At 60.5% G+C, this 22,701-nt stretch overlaps 2 protein-coding genes across 4 annotated transcripts; both read right to left on the bottom strand.

Annotated features, from left to right (window-relative positions):
• Window positions 1-556: 556 nt before the first annotated feature.
• On the bottom strand, window positions 557-9,335 carry APLP1 (amyloid beta precursor like protein 1). 3 transcript variants are annotated; one of them, XM_070062473.1, is made up of 17 exons: window positions 9,096-9,335; window positions 8,053-8,196; window positions 7,209-7,341; window positions 6,888-7,000; window positions 6,480-6,613; window positions 6,188-6,369; window positions 5,618-5,748; window positions 5,167-5,241; window positions 4,185-4,343; window positions 3,976-4,104; window positions 3,149-3,248; window positions 2,191-2,298; window positions 1,916-1,942; window positions 1,655-1,725; window positions 1,401-1,463; window positions 1,132-1,275; window positions 557-1,048 (listed from the first exon to the last, which is right to left on the bottom strand). In XM_070062473.1, exons 1-17 carry the CDS (start codon window positions 9,228-9,230, stop codon window positions 950-952), a joined length of 1,947 nt encoding a protein of 648 aa, XP_069918574.1. In that variant the 5' UTR covers window positions 9,231-9,335; the 3' UTR covers window positions 557-949. The 3 variants fall into 3 exon arrangements, with proteins under 3 accessions (XP_069918574.1, XP_069918575.1, XP_069918576.1); XM_070062474.1 differs by having other exon boundaries at window positions 1,916-1,939; XM_070062475.1 differs by lacking the exon at window positions 1,916-1,942.
• Window positions 9,336-12,158: 2,823 nt separating this feature from the next.
• On the bottom strand, window positions 12,159-19,833 carry KIRREL2 (kirre like nephrin family adhesion molecule 2). The gene is made up of 15 exons (XM_051836077.2): window positions 19,600-19,833; window positions 19,238-19,387; window positions 18,532-18,681; window positions 18,217-18,377; window positions 17,699-17,849; window positions 17,365-17,470; window positions 17,137-17,285; window positions 16,719-16,846; window positions 16,502-16,634; window positions 16,146-16,246; window positions 15,828-16,032; window positions 14,967-15,065; window positions 14,591-14,691; window positions 14,213-14,278; window positions 12,159-13,105 (listed from the first exon to the last, which is right to left on the bottom strand). Exons 1-15 carry the CDS (start codon window positions 19,673-19,675, stop codon window positions 12,770-12,772), a joined length of 2,112 nt encoding a protein of 703 aa, XP_051692037.2. The 5' UTR covers window positions 19,676-19,833; the 3' UTR covers window positions 12,159-12,769.
• Window positions 19,834-22,701: the final 2,868 nt, after the last annotated feature.

The raw sequence follows: 22,701 nt of genomic DNA, 5'->3' as shown, positions 1-22,701 counted from the left end.
CAGGTTCTTACAGCGCCCGCAGGTTCAGGTGGATGCTGTGTGCTACTGTGTGAGGGCGAGTAGAGAGAACTCAGCCTGCTTAGAGCCCACGCCGCTAACCCACGGGCAGAGGCCTGGAAGGCGCAGCCAGTTCAGCACCCTGGAAAGCTCCCGAGTAGGCGCGGGGAGCCAATCCCAGGTCTTTGGGCTCCGCCCCTGAGCGCCAGCCCCTCCTTAGATCCTGCCAAGATTTAAAGCTACGTGAGGTGAAGGGGCGGGTAAAGCTGCTGCCTGCAGTGCTGGCAACCCATATGGCTTCTGGTTCGAATCCCGGCGGCTCTGCTTGCGATCCAGCTCTCTGCTGTGGCGTGGGAAAGCAGTAGAAGATGGGCCAGGTCCTTGGGCCCTGCAGCCTCATGGAGACCCAGAAGAAGCTCCTGGCTCCTGATCAACTCAGCTCTGGTGGTTGTGGCCATTTGGGGAGCGAACCAGTGGATGGAGGACCTCTCTCTCTGCCTATGCCTCTCTGTAGTTCTGCCTTTCAAATAAATAAAGAAAGAATTGAAGGAGGCCTAGAACAGATGGACACTGGCTGGGCTGTGATGCAGACACAGGACAGCCTGGTGGGTAAGAGGACTTTATTGGGATGTTAGTGGGGAGACGTGGGAGGGTGAATTTCAAGGAACAACAGACACTGGGACCAAGGAGGTGGTCACCTTAAGGTGCAATAAATTAACTTACAAAATAAATTAAAGTGAGGAGGTTCCCAGTGGGGAGGCAGCTGGGAACACCTGGGGATTTCTTAGGGGTGGAGATGGAATTGGAAAGGGGAAATAATTTCCAGCCCCTCACAAAGGGTATGAAATGAACTTTTCAAGACCCCTCTTCCCACTCTAGGCTGGGAGTCAGGGTTCCGGGGCTCCAGGAAGAGGGGGGTCCGGGCTCAGCTGAGGGTGTGAAGAGGGCGGGTTCAGGGTCGTTCCTCCAGGAAGCGGTAGGTGGGGTTCTCGTAGCCATGCCGCTGCAGTTCACGGAGCTGCTGCTCCTCCAGGGTCAGCATGGGGTCCACCTGCAGGAGGGGCGGGGAGAGGTCATGGGGCGCCGGGACCTGACAGCCCACGTGCCCCCCCCCCGCACCCTTGTGCCTCTCACCTCTACCACTCCGTGGCTAATGGCCCCATGGGGCTTCTTCTTGCGTAGGAGCAGCAGGGAGAGGACAATCAGGGACCCCCCGCCTGCCCCCATGATCAGCAGGCCGGACACGGCCTCACGGGACACGCCGGTCCCCGCGGGTGCCTGCAGGGAGAAGCAGTGGAGCAGGGGACATCTGTGAAGCTCTTTTGGTGTGGCTGTGGGAGTCACAGCCTAGCCACTGACCTCTGACCTCTCCCCTTGGGTGCCCAAGAGCTCCCTCCTCTTACCAGCTCATCTCTTTGAATCTCCGATGAGTGGAAGGGAAAACCCCTTGGAATAGTCACATTCACCTGGGGGGAGAGGAGGGGAGGTGCCATGTGTCCTGGCTGTCCCCTCCCCCACCCCAGAGGCCCAAGAGGCATCCCCAGGTCCACTTCTTTCCTAGGAGCCTGAAGTCCATGTCCTCAGCCCCCTCCTCCCTCAGACCCAGGAGTGCAGCCTCCCTCTGTCCTGCAGGAGCCCACGGGTCTGACTCTCTTACCTTTTGCTCATACTGCTCCAACAGGGATGGCTTCTCTTTCCCAGGGGATGCAGCCTCTTGTTCTGTGGACCCTACCCCCCAAGTCGTTTCTCACCCTCGAGGGTACAGGGGGATGGTACCCCCTGCCCGAGGAGGGGGTCACAAAGGGCGGCAGACTGCACCCCAGGAGGCCTGGGGTTCCCAAGGTTTGGACCCGTTTCTGTTGTGGGTTCAGGAGTTCAGTGGGTTGAGTGGCTGGGCTCTACCCTGCGAGACACTCACCTTTTGGAAGGGTCATGGGGGTGTCTGCTAGCAGCCAGCGGAGGCAAGGCAGGGGTGGGGTGGGAAGAGGAGGTCTTCATCAGAGAGGGGTGGAGAAAGCCCCTCCCGGGGTGCGGAGAGAGGGCCAGGGAGCTTGCAGTGGCCCCCACAACCTCTGCCATTCCTCCCCACCCCTTCACTGCTGTGGCTGAGGGCTCCCAGATATCGGGTTAGAGATGAAGTCAGGGCCTTGCCTCCCCCAGAGTCTGGGGTTATCTACAGCCAGGCTCACTCACCGTCCTTGGAATCTGGAGGCAGCAGCCCACTCTTGTCCTCACTGCTGCCCCCAGGGGCAGGGGCTTCCAATTCGCTGGGACCCAGGCGTTCTGAGTGGAGGAGTTCCTCTGAGGGGAATAGGCTTGAAGTCAGCTGAGGCCGTAAGCACAGGGATTTCACAAAACAAAACGGGGTGGGCGAGAGCCGCCCTAGCCCTGGAGCACTGGGGAGACCCTGCTGACAGCAGAGTCAGCCCTGAGAGTGGGTCAGCTGTAGGTGTGATCTGGCAAAGAAGGGAGTGGATGGAGACAGCCCTGGCAGGGCGGGCGTAGGATGAAGCTCCGAGAGTATGGCTTCCTCAGACACCAGGAGATCCACGTTTAGGTGAGGGACGTCCAGGAGGAAATCACAGCAGGCCTGGCAGCTGGGCAGCTCACAGTTCCCGGCATTCATGCTGACGTGGGCCCCTCCCCTCTAATCTGTACTGAGTTTGCAGTAGATGGGCAGGACCGGTGTTGTGGCACAACAGATAGAGCTGCCACCTGGGATGCCAGAACCCCATAGGGGCACCGGTTCAGGTCTCAACTTCTACTTTTGTGCTTGGGGGTGGGGGTGTCCTAAACCACCATATGTGACAGCCAGCTACCCTGCTGGAAAAGCCACATCAAGATACTCCATGGAGAAGAGAGGCGCTGAGCTGACTTGGAGAGGGAGAGAGGCCTGTGTGGCAGAGACTCAGCCCCCAGAGGATCTGCTAGCGAGACATAACTGCATGTTTAACTACCAGAAGAACCGCCCAGCTGAACCCAGACTAGAGGGCAGAGTCGTGAACAAAGAACACTGGTCGTTGACTTAAATCCCTAAGTTCTGGGGTGGTTTGCGACACAGGAACTGAAATAGGTGGGAGATGTTGAAGGCTAGGGGTCAAGGTCAAGGTCTCAGCCATCTAGAAGGGGACCAAAGGCAATGGGCACTCACGGATCTGGGGCCGCAGCTCCTGAGCCAGCTGAGGGTTCTGGTCAAGGAGTCCCAGGCTCTGGTTCATCCTCTCCTCAATCACCCGAAGGTGAGTCTGCACCTGTGGGGGAGGGGGCACGACCTGTGAGCTGGGCCATGCAGGCTGGCAAAGGGGAGATGGACGTAGGGAGAAGGAAGCAGGGTCAGGAATTGGGCCGTAGATGGAAGGAACATGAAAACAGAGAAGCAGGACACAAAGAGCAGAACTACAGAAGACAGGAAGTGAGAGGCTTGGGAAAGGAAGTGAGGTACAAGGAAGAAGAGTGTCGCCAGGAAAGTGGGGCACAGGAGACAAGGTGGGTGCACAGACTGTGGCGCAGAAGACAGTGAGTAGAGGTGATTGGGGCAGGAGGGGCAGAAAATCGGGTCTGGGGAGCAGGCAGAAGAGCTGGAGACAGGAAGAGAGACTGGAGGGTGTATAGCAAGGCAGGCTTCAAAGGCAGGGCTTGGTGGTCCCAGAAGTACCAAGCATTTCATGGGCAGGAAGAGAATGCCTGGGACAGAGGCCCAAGAATCTGAGGCCACAGACAGAGGAAACAAGTGTGGTTCGGGACCAAAAGGGTTCAAGGTCAAGAATGAGGTCTAAGGCACAGGAAAGAGATTTGGGGAAAGGTGGTAGAAACCCAAGGGACTGGAAATGGGAACCCATGGGACAAAGGAGGCAGGAGGCCGTGTCCCAGGATCAGGAAGCAGGAATCCAGGAGACAGGAAACGGAGTGAAGGGATGGGAAGGGGTCTTGAGGCGCTAAGAGGGGCCCAGGGACGGGAGGAGGATCAGGAGTGCGCACCTGGAAGCGCATCTGCTGGGCTTTCTCAGGGTCCACGGCAGCCACGTGCTGGTAGTGGCGCAGTGTGTGTCTCTGCTCCTTCTGCTCCGCACGCAGGTAGCGCCGCAGGGCCAGCAGCACGCGCTCCGCCTGCGGGAGGGACAAAGGCTGCCCGGGGCCTGCCCCAGCCCTTCTCACCCTCTGCTCTGTGCCCCCCACGGGCCCCACACCTGAGGAGGATCCCCCTGCAGTGCTGCCAGGAAGCCCTCCAGGGCGGCCCGGCGCTGGTCGTTGATAAGGGCGATGACTCGGGTGGCGTGGGTCTCCACCAGGCGCTGTCGCTCACCAGACACCTGCTCCTCCAGGGTCTGCAGAATGGACTGGAAGTGCTGGTGAGGGGGTAGGCAGAGGGTCAGGAGAGATGAAGATGGGTGAAAGCGAGTCTGCAAAGGCAGAGCTCTGGGGACAGAAGGCTGGGGTGCAGTGGGGCTCGGCCCAGGGCAGAGCCAACTTGGGGTTAGACTAGATCAAAGGAGACTGGCCAGAAGGGGTAAGGTGCAGGGTCAGGTACAGTGGGGGTGGGACTGGGCCTGCTGGGAGCCAGTCTAAGGGTGCATACGGTAAGACTGGGAGGGAACAATCTGGGGCCAGAACTGGCTAATGGCAAAGTAGAAGGGACCAAGTATGAAGAAGCGGTCTGGGCTCCAGGTCTGGAGAGGGCCAACTTGGAGACTAAATGAGACTAACAGTGGTGAACCAAGAGCCGGAATAAAGGTAACGAGTGGGGTCTATGCAGTGAACACGGGGGCTGCCTGCTGGCAAGGTTGCTGGTTGGTGAGATCAAGAGTTATGAGGCTGGGCTGAATGAGGAGGGGCCAAGTAAAAGTGAGATTAGAGAGGGAGGCCAGAGTCCCACGGGGATGAGGACAGGCCTAGAAGGATCTGGGGATGAAGCAAGGCCTAGGAGGATCTGGCTGCATCTGTAGCCAGTGGGGCTTGGAGGAGGACGCCAGGGTCAGGCCTCAGAGGGAAGTCAAGTCAGGATGGGGTGAGCCTGGCCGATCTCAGTGCAGAGAGCAGTGTCAGGCAAAGGCCTGGGCCAATCGTGGGGTGGGGCCGGGTGAGGTGGGGTGGGGGGATGTAGGAAGCAGGTAGAGCCAAGTGGGGCAGGACCATGCGAGCTCTAGGGAGGACCCGTGGGGGCCAGCCTACCTCATTGAGTGCCTGTCTGTCAGCTTTAGGCAGGTTCTTGGACTGGTTGTCCGCCATGGCCCATTCACGCATCACCTGGGGTGGGGGCAGGGAGCTTCGTGATCCTGGAATCCACCCTGAGCCCATCTGGTGGGTCCCCCAGTCCCTCTCCAAGACTTTGGGAGCTCCAGGTCTGCTGAGTCCCACCGACTCGTGGGCTCCCAAGGAGGAATACGCAGAGGAGTTTAAGGTGAACAGTGCCCCAGATCAGGATTCGCACAGACCGACAGCTTCTCAACGGGTTTCTAGGGGAGTCGGAACTCCCTAGCCATCCTAGGGGGTGGTGCTGAGGGCACAGGGTCTAAGGGGGCTTGGGGAGCCCTCGCAGGCAGGCTCAATGTGTCCCCGGGGATTCCTTGGCACTGAGGGTGCTCTGCCCTGGGAGCGGGTCCCAGGCCCCCAGGATCTTCACCTCATTAATCTGGCGCATCCTCCGCTCCTCCAGGTCCATCTTGGCCCGCAGGAACCCCTCATGCTCGCTGATTTCCCCGGGCATGCCGAAGTAAACATCCACGCCGTCTGTGGGCCTTGGGGTGGGAGTGACTGCAAGACCAGGGACCAGATGAGCTGCTGACCGGCCTCCCCATCCCCTGTCCTACCTGGAGAACTACCTTCCCTAGAGCACACGGAAGACCATCATGCATCCAGGTTAGCCGGGCTGCTGCCTGGCATCATGGCAGATGTAGTTCCATTCTTGCAAAGCTTAGGATTCACTTAGACCGTCTTCCAAGCTGCCCTAAAATGATCTTTTAGGGCCTACAAATGGCCACTCCGCTTCCAAGTCCCATCAAAGCACCCTGACCTTCTGCACTCTTCATGGGCTAGCCCTTCCTTCTCTAGCCAAAGCTCCTCCTGTCTCTTCCCTTCCCCCCAGCTGGGCCTGTGCCCCACCGTTCTCTCCTAAAGATACCCGATACCAAGGCTCCCCCAAATCGCCCTCACTCTTGGGTGGGGAGGGCTGGGGATTCAGACACTGCCTCACCTTTGCTGGCCACTTCAGGGGCATGGGAGCTTGGGGGTGGGGCTCTGTCCTCTTCCTCCTCTTCAGCCTGTGGGGGCTCCACGAAGTAGTCATCTACTGGCTGCAGGAAGGGCTCCTCCTCTTCCTCATCCTCACCTCCCTCTACTCTGCCCCCCGGGGGCCAGGCCCGGGTGGAGGGGTCACTGGGGGAGCAGCAGAGGACTTGGGCAGTAAGAACCTGGCCCAGCCCCCACGCTCCCAACCCCTGCTTCAGTAGCCTTGGGGTGGGCATGGAGGGTTCCCTCCCACTCACCCAGCGGCTGTCCCGGATGGGTCAGGGGTCACTGGAGGGGGGCAGCACACATACTCCACACCTCGGAACCGATCCGCGCCACAGGGCAAAAGCATGCCCGAGCCATGCAGGATGAGGCCTTGGGAGCTGCAGGCCTGCAGGAAGAGTGGCCCAGATGCCAGGGTTGGGGGGCTGCGGCAGGCAGATGGGGAGCCTGGATGCCTGGGCCGTGGGGGCTGGTGAGGCTGAGAGCCTCAGGGATTCCTGGTTGTGGCAGAAGAGGTTGGAGGGTGGAGTTCCTAGATCCCAGTGGGCAGAGGCTTCTGGAGGTCCAGACCCCTGGGTTCTGGAAGGGAAGGGGATTCGGGGCCGGACTCCTGGATTCTGGGGGAGTGGATTGGGGGTGGATGGGCAGGCCAGGGTTCTGACCTCCTGTGCCTCCTGATGCCTCCGGGTGGAACTCTCGCACTGGTCCATGCGTTCCTGGTGTAAGAACCGGCAGCCTTCCGGCACCAGCAGGGCCTCGCTCACAAATTCACCAGCTGGGGGATGAGGGACCCCAGGGTGAGACCCTTCCGTGGCCACCAGCCCCACCCTCCTTAGAATACACATATTTTAGCATCAGAGGCATCTCTGCTCCACTTGAGATGCAGGCACCCAGTCCCCTAAGGTGGGCCCAAGACAGGGGGCTCAGAATCTCACCCCAGGGAGGCTCCCACCTCAGTCCCCACCCCCCAGCTCGTGACTCACGCAGGCAGCGGAAAGGCACAACGTGGTGGTGGGGGTGGGCACAGCGGCCGCCCCGGGCGCCCCCGCACCAGCGCTCCATGGGGATGGCCTGTGTAGCCTGCTCCACACGCGCAATCTGCAGCTCCGGATACATCTGGTGGCCCAGAGAGCAGGTGGAAGCCATCAACCCACGGCCCCGCCCCTGCCAAGTCACCTCTGTCCATTGTCCCCGTCCCCTTTCCAGGGTAAGGACATCCCCCTAGGTCCTGCTTCTCAGGAGAGCCAGCCTTAGGTAATGAGGCCCTTGGGCCCTCTAGCCACGCCCCCTAGCAACTTTCCCATCCTCAGCCCCGGGCTCCACCTGCGCAGAAGCTAAACCCTCTAAGCCCACGTCCCCGGCTCCCCAGCAGGTTCATCTCTCCCTAACGCCCAGTCTCCTTTAAGCCCTGCGCTGCCTCTCAGGTCAAGCATTTTGCTCTTTGTGCCTTTTCACAGGCACGCCCCTGAGCCCTCCACGCTCTCGCATCGGTCTCGGCTCCTCCTGCCTGCCGCTCCCTCCTACATCCGTACTCCCTACAAAGCCCGCCACAGATCGCTAAACCCTGTCTCTTCCCTAGCTATCTTCCTCAGCGGGTGTCTTTGCGCCGTTCGCTCCCTCTTGCTGATTCCGTTTCTTCAAACAGGTTCTGCGCTAGCCTCGCCAGGCCTTGCCTCTTCGCTGGTCACGCCCCCTTAGATCCCCAGGCCTTAGCTCTGGCGTCTCCCGGGACCACGCCTTTGCGAATCTGGCTTCCCTGGGGCTACTCCGCCCCCACTTTGGACCGGCTCTCCTGCTGACCACGCCCCTCCCGCAGGTCCCGCCCACCTGTCTGCAGTACTCCAGCGCGCGCTGCGGGTCCCGGAGACAGCGCCGGGAGAGCTGCGGGTCTGGCTCCCAGCGGCCGGTGCGCAGGTCCCGGTGAAGGGTTAGGCGCCCGCATAGTCCTGCCACCTGGGCCGACCCCGGGGCCTGGAGGTGGAGGCGGAGGGGACAGTAAGGGCCTGGAGGACGTTTGCAATTCGGGTCCCCCTGGTCCTTTGCTCTCTAGGACACAGCTATTCAGCCCCCCCCCCAAGTACCAGCCCCCTCCCCCAAGCATCGCGCGCCCGCCTCCGTGGAGGCAACGTTCCCTGGGAAACAGCTCCCGTAGGGCGGGGGCGCCCCAGCTCTCCTGTTGCTATGGCGACCCGGGTCCCCCGGGATGCTCGCGGCCTTGTTGCCGCGGAGACAGGCTCCGCCCCCACCCCAGCACAGCCGCGCTGGAGCCCGAAGGGGTTAAACCTGAATCGCGGGGGAGGAGGCGAGAACCCAGGCGTTCTGGCCCCTCCTCCCTCCAACCCTATCTCGGGCTCCCATTGCAAAGATGACAAGCCCTGGCTTCGGGGCCCTGCAGGCCTGGACACCAGGTCCTTGAGAACTGGAGAGCTACACTCTGGTCGGGGGCGGTGGTGGCTGTGAGGGTCTGGGCTTCTGGGTTGTGGGAGGCAGCGATCGCTCTCGTATGGGTCCAGAGGTTGCAAGGGGCCTGGATGCTTGGCTCCCAGTGCCTCGCTGCCTGGTGGGTCCTGAATTCAGGAGGGAAGGGGCTGGGACTGGGGCGCCTTGGGTGAGCGAGGCTAGAGGGGGCGTCCCTACTTCTGGGACCTGGGGCTCGGGAGAACCCAGTTCCTATGCTAGGGGTGGGAGGGGGCTGGGGCGTCGGATGATGAGGGAGCTTAGATTCATGAATGCCTTGTGCTGTAAGGGACGCCTGGGGGCTAGCCACCTGGGTGGAAATACTGCGCTTTCTGCCCAGGACATGTCCGCGTCGGGGTCCGGAGGCCCGATCCCACCCCTGCCCCCTCCCCCACGACCCGGCCCGGCCTCACCTCGGCCGCGCCGGGGCTCCCACCGGTCAGGCTCCCGACGGCGAGCTGCGCGCGCAGAAGCAGCAGCAACAGCGGCAGCGGCTGCGGGCCCCGGCGGCGGCCCAGACCGCGAGCGGCGGGGCTGGCGGGCCCCATATCCCGGCCCTGGCTCCCTCACGTCCCCTGCACTCCCGCCTGGCCCGGCCCGGCCCCAGCGGTGACAGGAGCTCCCAGCGCCGCCGCCGCCGCCGCCTCCTCCCGCCGCCCCCGGGCTGCGCCGGCGCCGCCAGCCCCGCCCCGCGCCGGCCCCGCCTTCGCGGCCAGGACAATAGCGTGGCAGCTCTGCGCAGAGCCGAGCGGCTCGGGAACCCCGGGTGGGAGGCTGCGCGGGCCCCCGCCCCTTGAGAGTCCAGGCGTCCCACCCCCTGCAAGCGCCCAGCCAGGGGTCTGGGTCGTGAGCTCTGCCCCTGGAGTTTGGGTCCTCCCTCGGGACTCTCATCCCAGCTCTCCTCCCTCCCACCCACCATCACCTTACTGCCCCTCCAGGGATGCCACATCGGAGCCTCCCTGGGCCCCAGTGCGTTTCTCCCTTGAGGTCCCAGGGATACAGACTTCCAGATTCCCCCCAAGCAAGAACACAGCAGTTGAAGTCAAGTGCCCTCCCCTCCCAAGCCGGCCCATCTCCCTCAGGGCCAGAGGCCAAGCCCCCAGCCCTTTCTCCCTCAGACCCAGAAGTCCAGTCTGGTTGCCCTGCTTCTCTAGGGTAAGGGTTAAAGTTAGGTCCAGGTGTCTGGGCTTTTATTCCCAGCACAAGGATCCTGAACCAAACAAAGCCCCCAGGGGCCCCCCCTTTGTTTTGAAATGTTCTTTCATTTTCATCTACTTGAAAGGCAGGGCAACAGAGATAACGAGAGAGAGAGAGAGAGAGAGAGAGAGAGAGAGAGAGATGGAGCTCCCATCTACTGGTTTACTGCCCAGATGGTGCCAGCAATGTCCAGTGCTGCATCAGACAGAAACCAGGAGCCCAGAATCCCATCCGGGTTTCCCATGTGGGTGGCAGGAACCCAAGCACTTGAGCCATCATCTACTGACTGCCGGAAGGCAATAACAGGAACCTGGATCAGAAGCAGAGTAGCCAAGTCTCAAACCCGCACTCTTGGCCAGCCCCGTGGCTCACTAGGCTAATCCTCCGCCTTGTGGCACCGGCACACTGGGTTCTAGTCCCGGTCGGGGCGCCGGATTCTGTCCCGGTTGCCCCACTTCCAGGCCAGCTCTCTGCTGTGGCCAGGGAGTGCAGTGGAGGATGGCCCAAGTGCTTGGGCCCTGCACCCATGTGGGAGACCAGGAAAAGCCGCGGCGGCCATTGGAGGGTGAACCAACAGCAAAAGGAAGACCTTTCTCTCTGTCTCTCTGTCTCTCACTGTCCACTCTGCCTGTCAAAAACAAGCAAATAGGCCGGCGCCGTGGCTCAATAGGCTAATCCTCCACCTTGCGGCGCCGGCACACTGGGTTCTAGTCCCGGTCAGGGCGCCGGATTCTGTCCCGGTTGCCCCTCTTCCAGGCCAGCTCTCTGCTGTGGCCCGGGAGTGCAGTGAAGGATGGCCCAGGTGCTTGGGCCCTGCACCCCATGGGAGACCAGGAAAAGCACCTGGATCCTGGCTCCTGCCATCGGATCAGCGCGGTGCGCCGGCTGCAGCGGCGGCCATTGGAGGGTGAACCAACGGCAAAGGAAGACCTTTCTCTCTGTCTCTCTCTCTCACTGTCCACTCTGCCTGTCAAAAACAAGCAAATAGGCCGGCGCCGTGGCTCAATAGGCTAATCCTCCACCTTGCGGCGCCGGCACACTGGGTTCTAGTCCCGGTCAGGGCGCCGGATTCTGTCCCGGTTGCCCCTCTTCCAGGCCAGCTCTCTGCTGTGGCCCGGGAGTGCAGTGAAGGATGGCCCAGGTGCTTGGGCCCTGCACCCCATGGGAGACCAGGAAAAGCACCTGGATCCTGGCTCCTGCCATCGGATCAGCGCGGTGCGCCGGCTGCAGCGGCGGCCATTGGAGGGTGAACCAACGGCAAAGGAAGACCTTTCTCTCTGTCTCTCTCTCTCACTGTCCACTCTGCCTGTCAAAAAAAAAAAAAAAAAAAAAAAAAGGCAAATAAACAAAAAAACAAAAACAAACAAACAAACAAAAAAACCACAACACACTCTCATGTGGGAAGCTGGGATGTGGTCTTCCCAAGAGGCAGCTTAACCTGCTACACCACAATGCCTGCACCCCAGGATGCCCTGAGGGGCCGATGCTGTGGTGCAGAGGGTTAAAGTCCCAGCCTGCAGCACTGGCATCCCATATGGAGGCGGGTTCAAGACCCGGCTTCTCCACTTCCAATCCAACTCTCTACTGTGGCCTGGGAAAGCAGTAGAAGATGACCCAAGTCCTTGGGCCCCTGCATCTATGTGGGAGACCTAGAAGAAGCTCCTAGCTTCTGGCTTTGGATCAGCTCAGCTCTGGTCATTGTCATTTGGAGAGTGAACCAGTGGATGGAAGACCTCTCTCGGTGTATCTACCTCTCTCTGTAACTTTATCTTTCAAATAAATAAAATCAATCTTAAAAAAAAAAAAAAAAGGATGGTCTGAAGCAGGCACCCAGCATCACATCCATCTAGAACCCCGCATCTCAGGGCAAGGTCTGGATCCTCATCCTTGCTCTAGGGACCAGGGGTTTCCGTCTGTCCACTCTGAGTCCCCCACCCCAGATCCCCTTCAAGCCTCACTGCTTCATCTCCTCAAATGAGAATTCTGTTTTCCCAGGATGTATTGGGGCAGTTCCACATGTGTGGCCATCTGTGTGGGTGATACATGTGTGTGATATGTGTGTGTCTACAATTGTTTCTCTTTGCAACTCTGTGTATGCCTATTTGTGTGCAGACATAAATTAAGAGTCTAGAGTGCCAAACACATAGCAAGGGACTGGGTTTGTTCCTATAACCACCTCTAGGCTAAGGCAGAGGAAGGACTTCGGGACTGGCTCAGTGGACCTCTTCCTTCATAGAGGGTAATAACGCCAGGAGAATCCCTAAGACGCATTAGCCTCTTGCACATTTTTTTATTAAACATAAATATCCTCATTCCCAGATTTCCCTTCACCCCCACAATGATAGTTCTCACTCTATCCCCACTCCTTGGGTCCAGTTCTTTTGGAATCTTTAAGGAAAGCAGAAGGAATCGACATGGTGGCCATCTTGGGTTCCCAAGGTGGAAGCGGCCACCTTGGCTGCCCCTCCATTGGCACAGCAAAGTGCCCTCCAGAAAGAGCCAGGATTTGGTGGGGCCTGGTCTGCCCTCATTTTAATCTGTCTTCTGCTACCTTCTCAAGGCAGACGGTCATGTTGAAATATCTCCCTTCAGCGGCAACTCCCAGCCTGCCCCTAATCCCCATCCTCCCACCCCTCTTCAGAGGTCCTGGCCGCCATCCTGAATTTCATTTACACTAAGAAATAGGTGGGCACAGTGGCCATCCTGCCCCCAGCCGGGCATCCCTTTGTGGCTGAGTTGAGTGTACAACAGCGATCCTGATGACTGTGATGACCTCCTCCCCCAGTGCCCAATGTTGGGAGGGGAAAGTAGCCAGCATGTTCTGGTTCTTCAGAAATCAGGGCGGCCTATGATGGCAGGAAGATTCCGGCACTCCTTAGCTGGAGAGATGTCACACGTGAGTCTGAAGTCGAGGATGGCTGGGGGTGGGGAAGGCTGCGTATGGGAAGTGGGGAGTCCCAGAGGCCAAATCTGGGGACCCGAAGGATGTGGGCTTGATGTAGCTGGTGAAGGCCCGAGGGTGGGGTGTGGTGAGATACCCTGCCCGGGCTCTGTACAGTCTGCAGGGAGGCATCGTATCCAGATGTGGGTTGAAGTCATAGAAGGTAGGGGTCCCCGGGGGCCCCAGAGGGGAGGTGGGGGGCAGGAAGAGGCCTCCTCCAGGGGCATCACCAAGGCTCAGGCTCACGCTGACCCCTCGGACCTTGTAGTAACCGTTGGTTGGGTCCTGGGGGACAAACGAGACTTGGTAAGGTACGCGAGGCCATATGGGGCTGAGGGTCACTGATGGAGACAATGAGATGCAGCCAGACCTAGAGAGACAAACAGGCAGCAACAGGAGCAGGCAAAGACCCAGAAACAGGGAGACAGACACATAAACCAGCAGGGACAGACTGAAGCAAAACCAGTGACTGCAGCCAAAGGGACAGAAGCGGGGAGGCAGAGAAAGCAGAGACAGAGACTAAAAGGAGCGTGACAGAGCCAGAAGGTTATAGACCTGCTGAAGGGTGACAGGGAGGAGAGATTCCTCCGTCAATCACACAGCTCCTGGCTTTGATGTTGTGCTGTGCCCTATGCCGCTGCTGCAGATGCATCACCAGGAGAGACCTGGACCCTGTTTTCCCAGAGATCTCAGGCCGGGGGTGGGGGTGGGTGGGTGGACAGGACAGACCACAGAAGCCCGGATGGGAAAACACAGGAGGTGATGGTGGCTGTGCTGGATGGGGGGGAGCCGAGTGACCAGGCTGGACAGGCAAGCCGAGGTCAGGATGAGGAAAGCATGGGTCTGAGAATGAGAAACATCTGAGCTGACATCGGAGCAACAATGGAGGGAATTGGGTCATTGTGCGAAGAAAGGTGGGAGGGTTCCAGGCGCAGAGAACAGCATGTGCTAGGTGTAGACCAGTGAGGGCATGGACCGGCAACAGGGGCTGTCCCAAGAGGGGATTGCAAAGGAGGGACTTCCAGGAGTTTGGCGCAGGCAGGCCCGTGTGGGACCTAGGGGATGGAGGGGGCCTGAGGGCCGGGGCTGGGGCGGAACAAGAGCAATCAGAAAGAGGCACCCGGAGGCCTGGAACGGGACTGATGAGGAGCACACAGGCTGATGGAACCTCGGTCTAGGGCTCAGGGAGAGGCTAAGGCTGGGGCAGGTGTGTGGGCATAATCAGCAGCCATGAACACTGAGGCTGTGGAGCTGAGGAAGCTGGCCCAGGAGGCCAGGAGAGAGTTGGGAGGGGCTAGGTCCCACTCCCAGGAAGAAAGAATGAACATGGCGGGGACAGCAGCAGAGAGACAGCTGGACACAATGAGGGGACCCCTCCTTCCCCACACTCACCTTGCTCTCCAGAGCCCCTTCCTCATCCAGAGCCAGGCCACTGTGGTCAGCGTGCATAATGGGGCCCTAGAACAGTGACTGTACTAAGGGAGTGGCTAGGGGATCCCCCTGCCCCAGAGCCACCCCCCAAGGGCTTCCCCTTCAGGCAGGAGGGACCCCCGGGCCCCTGGGAGCTAGGGTCTGGACTCAAGACAGCAATAGTCATGGGGACATAGTGGGACTACGGAATAAATGGATGAAGAGCGTGTTCAAACTTGGGAGAATTGGTCTGTGGTCACTGTTAAGACTGGGGTCCTATCTGAATCTGGGGGCCACACTGGGACTAAGTTACTGTTTGGGTCTGGTGGTGCAGTCAGGTCTGGGGAGCCCGCAACCTACCGGGTCCTCGCTGCTGCCTGTCTCCTCCTCAGGGCACCTGGAACTGGAGCTGTCGCTGCTGCCGGGGACTTGAACCAGATGCTTTTGCTTGGAGAAAGAGGCTGAGTTGGGGGTAGGGAGGGGCAGAGGTAAGCAAGGGGGTAGGGCTTTGTGGAGATCAGTAACAGGAAGAGAGAAGATCGGGTAATTGGGCAGAGACCCAGAGCCACTGAGAGCCTTGGCAAGGAGCGTGACCCCAAGGAGATGGAGTTGGAGCTTAAGGTGAGCCGAGCCCCTCACAGGGCTAGAGTCAGGGCCATGCCCAAAATGAGGCCATGTCAGCGGGCAGCATATGGGTGAGAACAGGGACCCGGTGGGCTCAGACACCAATACTTGCCATGGCGCCAGCAGCAAAGGGCCACTCCGGTGATGACCATAAGGAGAGTCACGGCCGCAGAGGCCACTCCAGCCACGATCCGCACAGTGGGCAACAGGTCTGCAGGGAGTACAGGGGCGTCCTGAGACGCTGGGCAGGGGTGGAGTGTGGACTGGAGATCACATTTGCGATCCCTGGGCTCAAGGGGTTGCCAAGTCTGGGGATTCCCAAGGCTTGAACTCCCCCAGTCTGAGGTTTAAGGGCCTGTAGACGTGGGGTTCCCCACATTTGAGAACATACGATGGACTCTGGCTTAGGGATCCTTAGGGTTTCAGGAGTCTCTTCCCTTGCAGTCTCTTAGATTTGAAAGGCCCCTTCTGGAGACCTTCTAAGTGTGAGTGATCTCTCAGTTTCCAGTTATGGGGGCCGGTGCTGTGGCACAGTGGGTTAAAACCCTGGCCTACAGCGCCAGCATCCCATATGGGCACCGGATCAAGTCCCAGCTCTCTGCTATGGCCTGGGAAAGCAGTAGAAGATAGCCCAAGTCCTTGGGCCCCTGCACCCACATGGGAGACCTGGAAGAAGCTCCTGGCTCCTGGCTTCCGATCAGCTCAGCTCTGGCCATTGCAGTCATTTGGGGAATGAACCAGCAGATGGAAGACCTCTCTCTCTCTCTCTCTCTCTCTCTCTAACTCTGTCTTTCAAATAAATAAATAAATCTTTTTAAAAAAAATGTTTACAGTTATGAATTTGAGAGGGTTGATTGTTTTGGGGCTTTTGGATTCAAGGAACTCATAGCTTTGAGGCTTTCAAGGTTTGGGGGTCTCTGTGCTTGTGGGGTGTGGAATCCTCAGATTCGGGGTCTGTGGACCAGGGTCTCACCTCTGCGGCCCAGGCTGACCCGGGTGCCTCCCTCGCCCAGCCGGTTCCGGGCACTGCAGTTGAAGCCTTTGCTGAAGTCAGACTCCTCGGTCCCAGAAATGTGCAGCACAGAGATCAAGCCTGGACCCTCTGCGGCTGGGAAAGTCTCCACCAGGAACCGGCCCCGGGCCCCTGCCTCCAGGAAGCCGTCATCCCAAGACCAGACCTGGGGGCACAACCCGCGGAGGGGGAAATAGGTGGGCGGGCTGTTGGGGGTCAGGGATGCCCACAGCAGTTTCGGGGGCCGGGTGGGTCACGGTCGGCAGGACTTTGCCTTACCACGGTCTCCGGAGCAGGGGAGGCGAAAACTAGACACTGCAGGCGGGCGGGGCCCCTCAGAAAGGCGGGCGCAGAGTGCAGGGCAGTCACTACGGGAGGAGCTGAGATGGCGATGCCGGATCACTCGGAGGAAACACCTTGCCCTTCAGGGAGCCAGGCCTAGCCGCGCTCGGCTTACCCAGCTCAGCCAGGCCACGCCCCTCAACGAAGGCGGAGCCCCTCGAGGCCACGCCTCCAACAGGTCCGGCTCCAGTCACCAGGCCCCGTTGTCTACGACCTCCTCCCAAGGCCACGCCTACTCGAGTCAGACCCCGCCCTCGCCCCGCCCAGTCCCCCCGGAAAGCTGCCTTCCTCACCGTTCACGGTCAGCCTGGCCTCGGCCGCGCCGTCCCCTCGCCCCGGGAGCCCCGGCTCGGCTCTGCACACGTAGTCGCCGGCGTCCTCGGGCCCCACCGACGGGAGACGCAGCGTGGGGCCGAAGGCCAGCACCTGGGACAGGGAGAGGCGTCAGGGACCGGAGAGGAAGCCGGGTCCACTGCCAGCCACCGCCGCAGGTCCCAGATCGGGCTTCACCTGCGCGCCCCCGCGGCGGGTCCAGGTCACCCGTGGGAGCGGGTTCCCGCGCCAGGCACAGCTGAAGGAGGCGTCTTCCCCCACGTCCACGGACATGGGCTCTGGCTTTGCCTCCAGAACCGGCCCAACTAGAGAAGGGGAAGAATGGGTCACATGGCCGGGCGGAATGAGACCCCTTACCCGGGGTCAGAGACACCCTCAAGGACCCAAGTCCACAACTCTCCGCCCACTCATAGACCCCGCCCAAACGCCCCGCCCCTGCCCCCATTAGTCCCCGCCCACATGCCCCAGGCCCCGCCCCTGCCCCACTTGGGCGCAGACCTGGCAGAGCCAGATTCTGCCACCCGCCCCACCCACTTCTCCAGCCCTTCGCAACCACGCCCCCTTCGGCCCCGCCCACGGCCCCGCCCCGGCTCACACAGCACGTCCAGAGCGGTGCTGCGGTTGGCGCTGCCCACGGCGTTGCTGACCTCGCAGGACACGGGCTCGGTGAGAAACGAGGCATCTGCCGCGATCTCCAGCCTCGGCCCGCGGGCCCCGAGCACTGGGGAGCCCCCTTTTGCCCACCTGTGGAGATGGTGGTGCTCTCAGTGCGGTCCCAGCCCTCCCCACGCCTGTGCTGGGGAGAGGTGGTCCCGGTCCTCACCTGTAGCCGGTGACAGGAGGCTGGGCTGTGGCCTGGCACAGGAACGTGACCTTCTCTCCCTCCTGCACAGTCTGTGGCTCAGCGGAGAGAGTGACCACTGGGGGGTCTGCGCCGGTGGGACAATGGTCAGCCTGGGCAAGGAACTGGGCCGCCTCCATGGCTGGCCTGGGAAGCCAGCTCACCCCAGGAAGCTGGCTCCCTGGTTCCCATTCCCTTTGGGCCATGCGCCTGGGTTTCCAGTTCCTAATTCCTTCAGGTACCCCAGTGTGCTCTCGCACACCCGGGACTCCAGCTCCCCCGCCCCCTCCTCTCCCCCAGGGTCAGTTGCACTCACACTGCAGGCTCAGTGTGACAGCTGTGTCCCTCCCTGTAGGCAGGGCCTGGCTCCAGGCCCGGCAGACCAAAGTGGCTCCATCGTCCTGGCTGGAAGGAGTCAGGAATAAGGTGCTCTCCACGGACCCAGAGGTCCTTCCCTTCAGCAAGGTCTGAAAGTTACAGAAACTAACAATGCCTTGGCTGCCCTTTCTATAAACAGTATTTCCTGCATGTCAGCCACTCTTCCAGGCATTCCTTTATTTAACCTCACAGCTACCCTTGTTCTCCCCATTGTATAGACTGGGAAACTAAGAGGTTAAGCAACTAACTCAGTGCCAGCTACCTACCACTGGCTTAGCCAAGATATGAACCAGGTGGCCTGGTCCTAGAATCCTTACCCAGAACCACATTCCAAGGATCACAATCCTGGAACACATGCCCTCCCATACCCTCTTCCCTCTGGATAAGCCTCTGGTCAGAGTGGACCCTGGGTGTCACTGACTGGGCGAGGGGGTGGCCTGAGGGTTTGGACCTGACCTGGTGGAAGGTGGTCCCATCTAGCCGGACCCCATCTCGGAACCACAGCAGCTCAGGGGTGGGGCGGGCATCCCCTCGGCTCCGACAGGTCAGGTTCGCAGGAACTCCAGCAACCAGAGACACAGAGGGGCCGCCCAGCACTTGGGGGGCTTCTGGGGGCACTGCGGGGGGGGGGGATCTGCGGTCAGAGCTGGATAGTAGGCCCAGAGACCCTGATTTCAGCTCCAACCGACCACTCCCCTGGGCTCCCTGATGATCCCGGCTACTGCTGCTCCCCACCCCAGCTCCCAGGGCACAGACGGGCGGGGTCCTCACCCAGCACGTGCAGTTGGGCTGGTCGTGATCGGAGGCCTGCTTGTGTTGCCTGACACTCATACGATGCTTCGTCCTCCAGCTCCACGGGCCTAATGTGGAGATCATGCTGGCCGCTGGCCACATTCCCTGATATCCAGTACCGGGACCACCCTGGAGTCAGGGAAGAGGCCATCGCACCAGGGTTCTGAGTTCCTGGCCTCAGGCCTCCTTTGCCAATCACCCATCTCCAAACACATTCCATGAGAAAGTGTGCGGGCTCCAGAGAGACTCAAATTCCTCCCCCCACCGTCCCTGCCCCAGACTGGAATCATTGCAAACTTGGGGGTGCTAAAAGTCAGAACAGAAAGCAGGCAAATGATTGCCTCAATACAAGGGGGGCGAGAAGGAAGAGGGTTATGATAGGGGAAAGAGGTGTGGAGAGCTCTGGAGAGCCAGGAATGACCTGGTTATCTGGATGCCTACTTAAAATTGGTTAATAACTTTCTCATTTGGGCTCACTGCACTTTACTGCATTTACACAACATTTACAATGTAAAAATCCCGATCCTCCCTGGGTCACCCTCAAAATCAGGCCTCTCAAAAGTTTAAACTGATTCCTTCAATTTCCCAAACTTGAAAAGATCAAAACAGAATCTTCGGATACAGCCCAACCCCAGCATGCGCGCCCTGACCCCGGGCCCTTCCAGAATAGAGAGAACAGCCTCACCTGGCAGGTCCCTTTCGCCCCCCAGAGCCAGCCCATCCTTGGTCCACTGAACAAGCCCCCTGTATGCGCCCAGAGCACAGGGCAACCGCGCTTCGCTACCCATGAGCACCACCAGGTCCTCCGGCTGTTGCAGGAAGTGGGGCGGAGAGCCTAGGAGAACGGAAGGCAACGGAGCTGAGCGTAGCACATCCCAAAAGTCCTTCGGTCCCCAGTCCCAGCCGCCTCTTCTCTTAGCCTGGAAGCCTGGGCCGCCAGAGTTCTCGCTCAGACTCAGGAGTCTGAGCCCCCAGCCCGCTTCTCCCTGGTAAAGCGGCAGAAGCAAACAACCGCCCCCAGATTCGTCCGTGCTCCTTTCGCGGTACCTGCGCGCCCTCTGAAGCAGAAGAGCAGGAGGAGGGCGGGGACCAGCATCCCGAGTGCGCGTCCTCCAGGAGCCATGAGACCTGCCAACTTCTTCCTCCGCAGCCCACCTCCCAAACCGTGGCCCGGAACCTGCTTCGTGCCGGACTCTCTGCCCCGGGCTGGAGCCCCCTGTCTATGCCCTGGAGTTCCCCCCGGGTCTGCTCATCCGCAGCCTCTTTCACTCTGAAACGCCTGCCAGTACGTGGCTCTGGGTCTCCGAGGGACCCCGGGGCGGGCCGGGTCCCGCTCGCTCCGCCCCCGCCCGCCCCCTGGGAGACCCGCCCCCTTCCCATTGAGAAAGTCCCGCGGCCTGGAGGCCGGCGAATGGGGGCGCGCAGGGCTGGGAGTCCTCAGAGGGCGGGAGCCCCAGCCCAAGTGGGGTGTGGGAGCCGGAACAGCTGGGTCCAAGGAGGTGGTCCCGCTTGGGTTGGACATCTGCGCCCTGCCGAGGCTGAGGGAGGCACGGGGTGAGGAAGTCGGAGGGGAGGGAGTGGAAGAAACTTGCTCAGCCCAGGTCCTGGAGGGACTGCGCTGAGTGGAAACGGAGCTATAAATGGGAGCCCCTGGGGTCTCGCCAGTTTCCGCGCCCTGGGGAGGCGGGCGCTGTTGTCCCCTGGGTCTGCGGGTCGGGAAGAGGGCACCTGGATGCCTGGGGAACAGCTGGGGCGCCCGAGAAGGGGCGGGGGGGGCGCTGAGCTCTCCTGGCCTCAAAAATACCCCCTTTGCCGCCTCGTTAGCGTGCAAACCGTAGCGTGTCCTTGGACCCAGGAACCCAGGCCTGCAGCCCCGCCTTTCCCAGGACCCTGCAGTCGGCGGCCCAGCCCCTCTTCCCATCCCGCCGGCCGGGCGCCTGGGCCGCGGTTGCCGGGGCGACGGCTGGGAGGCGGTGGTGCCTGGGCGGAGGCAGGCAGGGAGGCTGGGAACCGGGCAGCTTGTCCTGACGGCTGCATGCCGCCCAGCTGGGGCATTCCCACGCTGCGCAGCTGGCCCGACAGGTGGGCGGGACCCTGAGCGACTGGAGGGGCGGGCGGGGGTGGGGTGGGGGGGCTGGGACCCCGGGTCTGTAACGACTGGGATTTACACTCAGGTTCTTAGCTGTTGCTGGATTCAGACCCTTGCGTCCCTGACTGTCCCGGGTTTGGACTTCCAGGATTGCTAGGAGAGTGGTGGTTCAGACCTCTGCTGGCTGAGAAAGTGACCGGTACCCGTCGCTGGGGGATTTGTACACTCAATTCCCAGTCTGCGGCATGGTGCAGTTGGGAGAGGGTGACAGGGATCAGAATATCTGGTTTTAAGTCTTAGACTCAGTGGATTTAGCCACCAGTCTCTCTGCCAGGAGGATTTGGAAATGGACTGTGAACATCTGTCCTGTGTGTGTGTGTGTGTGTGTGTGTAGGGCTGGACCCCTGCACTCCTGGGTTCTTAGAAAGGGCCAGCCTGGACTCGTGGGACTGAGGGGAGGGTCGTGAGGGCCATAACCTTAGTACAGAGGGTCTGGATGCCTGGCTCTGGGTTGTAGAGTCAGCGCCTAGATTTTGGAATTGGATAGCCTTGGGGCCAGGACTCCTGCGTCTGGGGGAAATCGGGTAGCGAGGCTGTTTTTCAAGCAACCTGATGTTGCTTCCTCTTCCTAGGTCTCTGGGGCCACAGGCATGGAAAAATGGAGAGCCTGAGATCCCAGGAGCACGCGGGGAAGAGTCCCCGCCAGCGGGGAGGTGGGAGGTTTGTGCTAATTAAAGGTCCCAGAAACCGCCAGCTCCACATCCTTGTCCCCAGGGTCACCATCTGGCGAGGGCCCCATGACAGAGCCCCCCAGGTCTGTATCCAGCCCCTTTCCCAGGAGGTGCGGGGGTGTGGTTGGGAGCACAAATGTGGAAGGAGAGCAAGGAATCAATCATGGGGTGGGGGGAGATGAGAGAGGGCGTCCAGGCTAGAACCGTGGCAGCTCAGGCCAGATGTCTCATCCTGTTTCTGGAGGAGGACCAGAGGGGACCGTGGGGCGGGGGGGGGGGGGGACGAGTGGTTCAATTCCTGCAGGAGATAAGCAGGCAGAAGCAGCTTATCCCACAGCAGTGTGTTTGCACGCTGGGTGGGGAGGGCAGACCAAGCAGCATATGGTTATGACATCCAGGGATGTGACAGTCGGAGGAGCTCAGGGCCAGAGAAGCAAATAAGGGAGTCAGGGACAGGCAGAGGTTGGCTGAGAACAAATATTTATTGAACTCCTGATGTGTGTGAGACAGCGTGTGGGGTTGGGGGAGGGGTAGCAATGAGAAGAAAGAAAAACAGAGACATGTAGGGGCATAGAGACAGTGGAATCATTCAAGGCTGGTTGAGATTCAAACACTTAACAGAGAGAGAGAGGAGAGATTAAGACATGGAGAAAGAAAGATAAATCAAGATGGGTAGAGGGAAGGAGAGACACAAAGAAGGAGAGAAGAGATGGGGTGCAGCAAGAAGCAGAGGCAGAGGCAGCTCACCCAGCCCTTGCCAGAGGGTCCCCACGGTGGACTCCCGGCTACACCCACAGTGAAGCTTGGATTCTGCCACCTGCGCCAGCTGCTGCACACCCTGTGCCCTCACACCCTCACAGCCCACTCTCCCCTTCCTTGCACTCACACACCCACGCCCGCAGGCACACACGCACAGCGTCACTCTCTCCTACACTCTCTTGGTTCCTTGCACACCCCCACCAGAGATCCCTGAGGGCTGGTGTCTACTCAGGGAAGGAAGGGACTTGCCGAGGTCCTGGCTGAGGGCAGGGAGGAGCTGGGGAGTGCTCCCCACGCCCAGCCTAGCTCTCTGCTGGCCAGGCTGACCTTCTCCCCCTCACCCTCAGCCTAAGACAGGCCCATGGAGCTCTGGGGCTGGGGAGGGGCCGAGGAATGTACCTGGCATGTGCTGACAGGGGATTTCTCACTCCAGCTGCACTGGGAGGAGCCTGCTGGGCACAGGCTGGAACTGGAGGGACCCCAGGGTGAGCTCAGGCTGGGTCAGAGGATAGGACCCAATTCTACCTCGGATGACAGTCTCGCTCTCCTGGACTGTGAGTGGTGAGAGAA

Source organism: Oryctolagus cuniculus, chromosome 18 (assembly GCF_964237555.1).
Source record: "Oryctolagus cuniculus chromosome 18, mOryCun1.1, whole genome shotgun sequence".
In the NCBI taxonomy this organism is placed as follows: domain Eukaryota; kingdom Metazoa; phylum Chordata; class Mammalia; order Lagomorpha; family Leporidae; genus Oryctolagus; species Oryctolagus cuniculus.
This window is presented reverse-complemented; position numbering and strand designations above follow the sequence as displayed.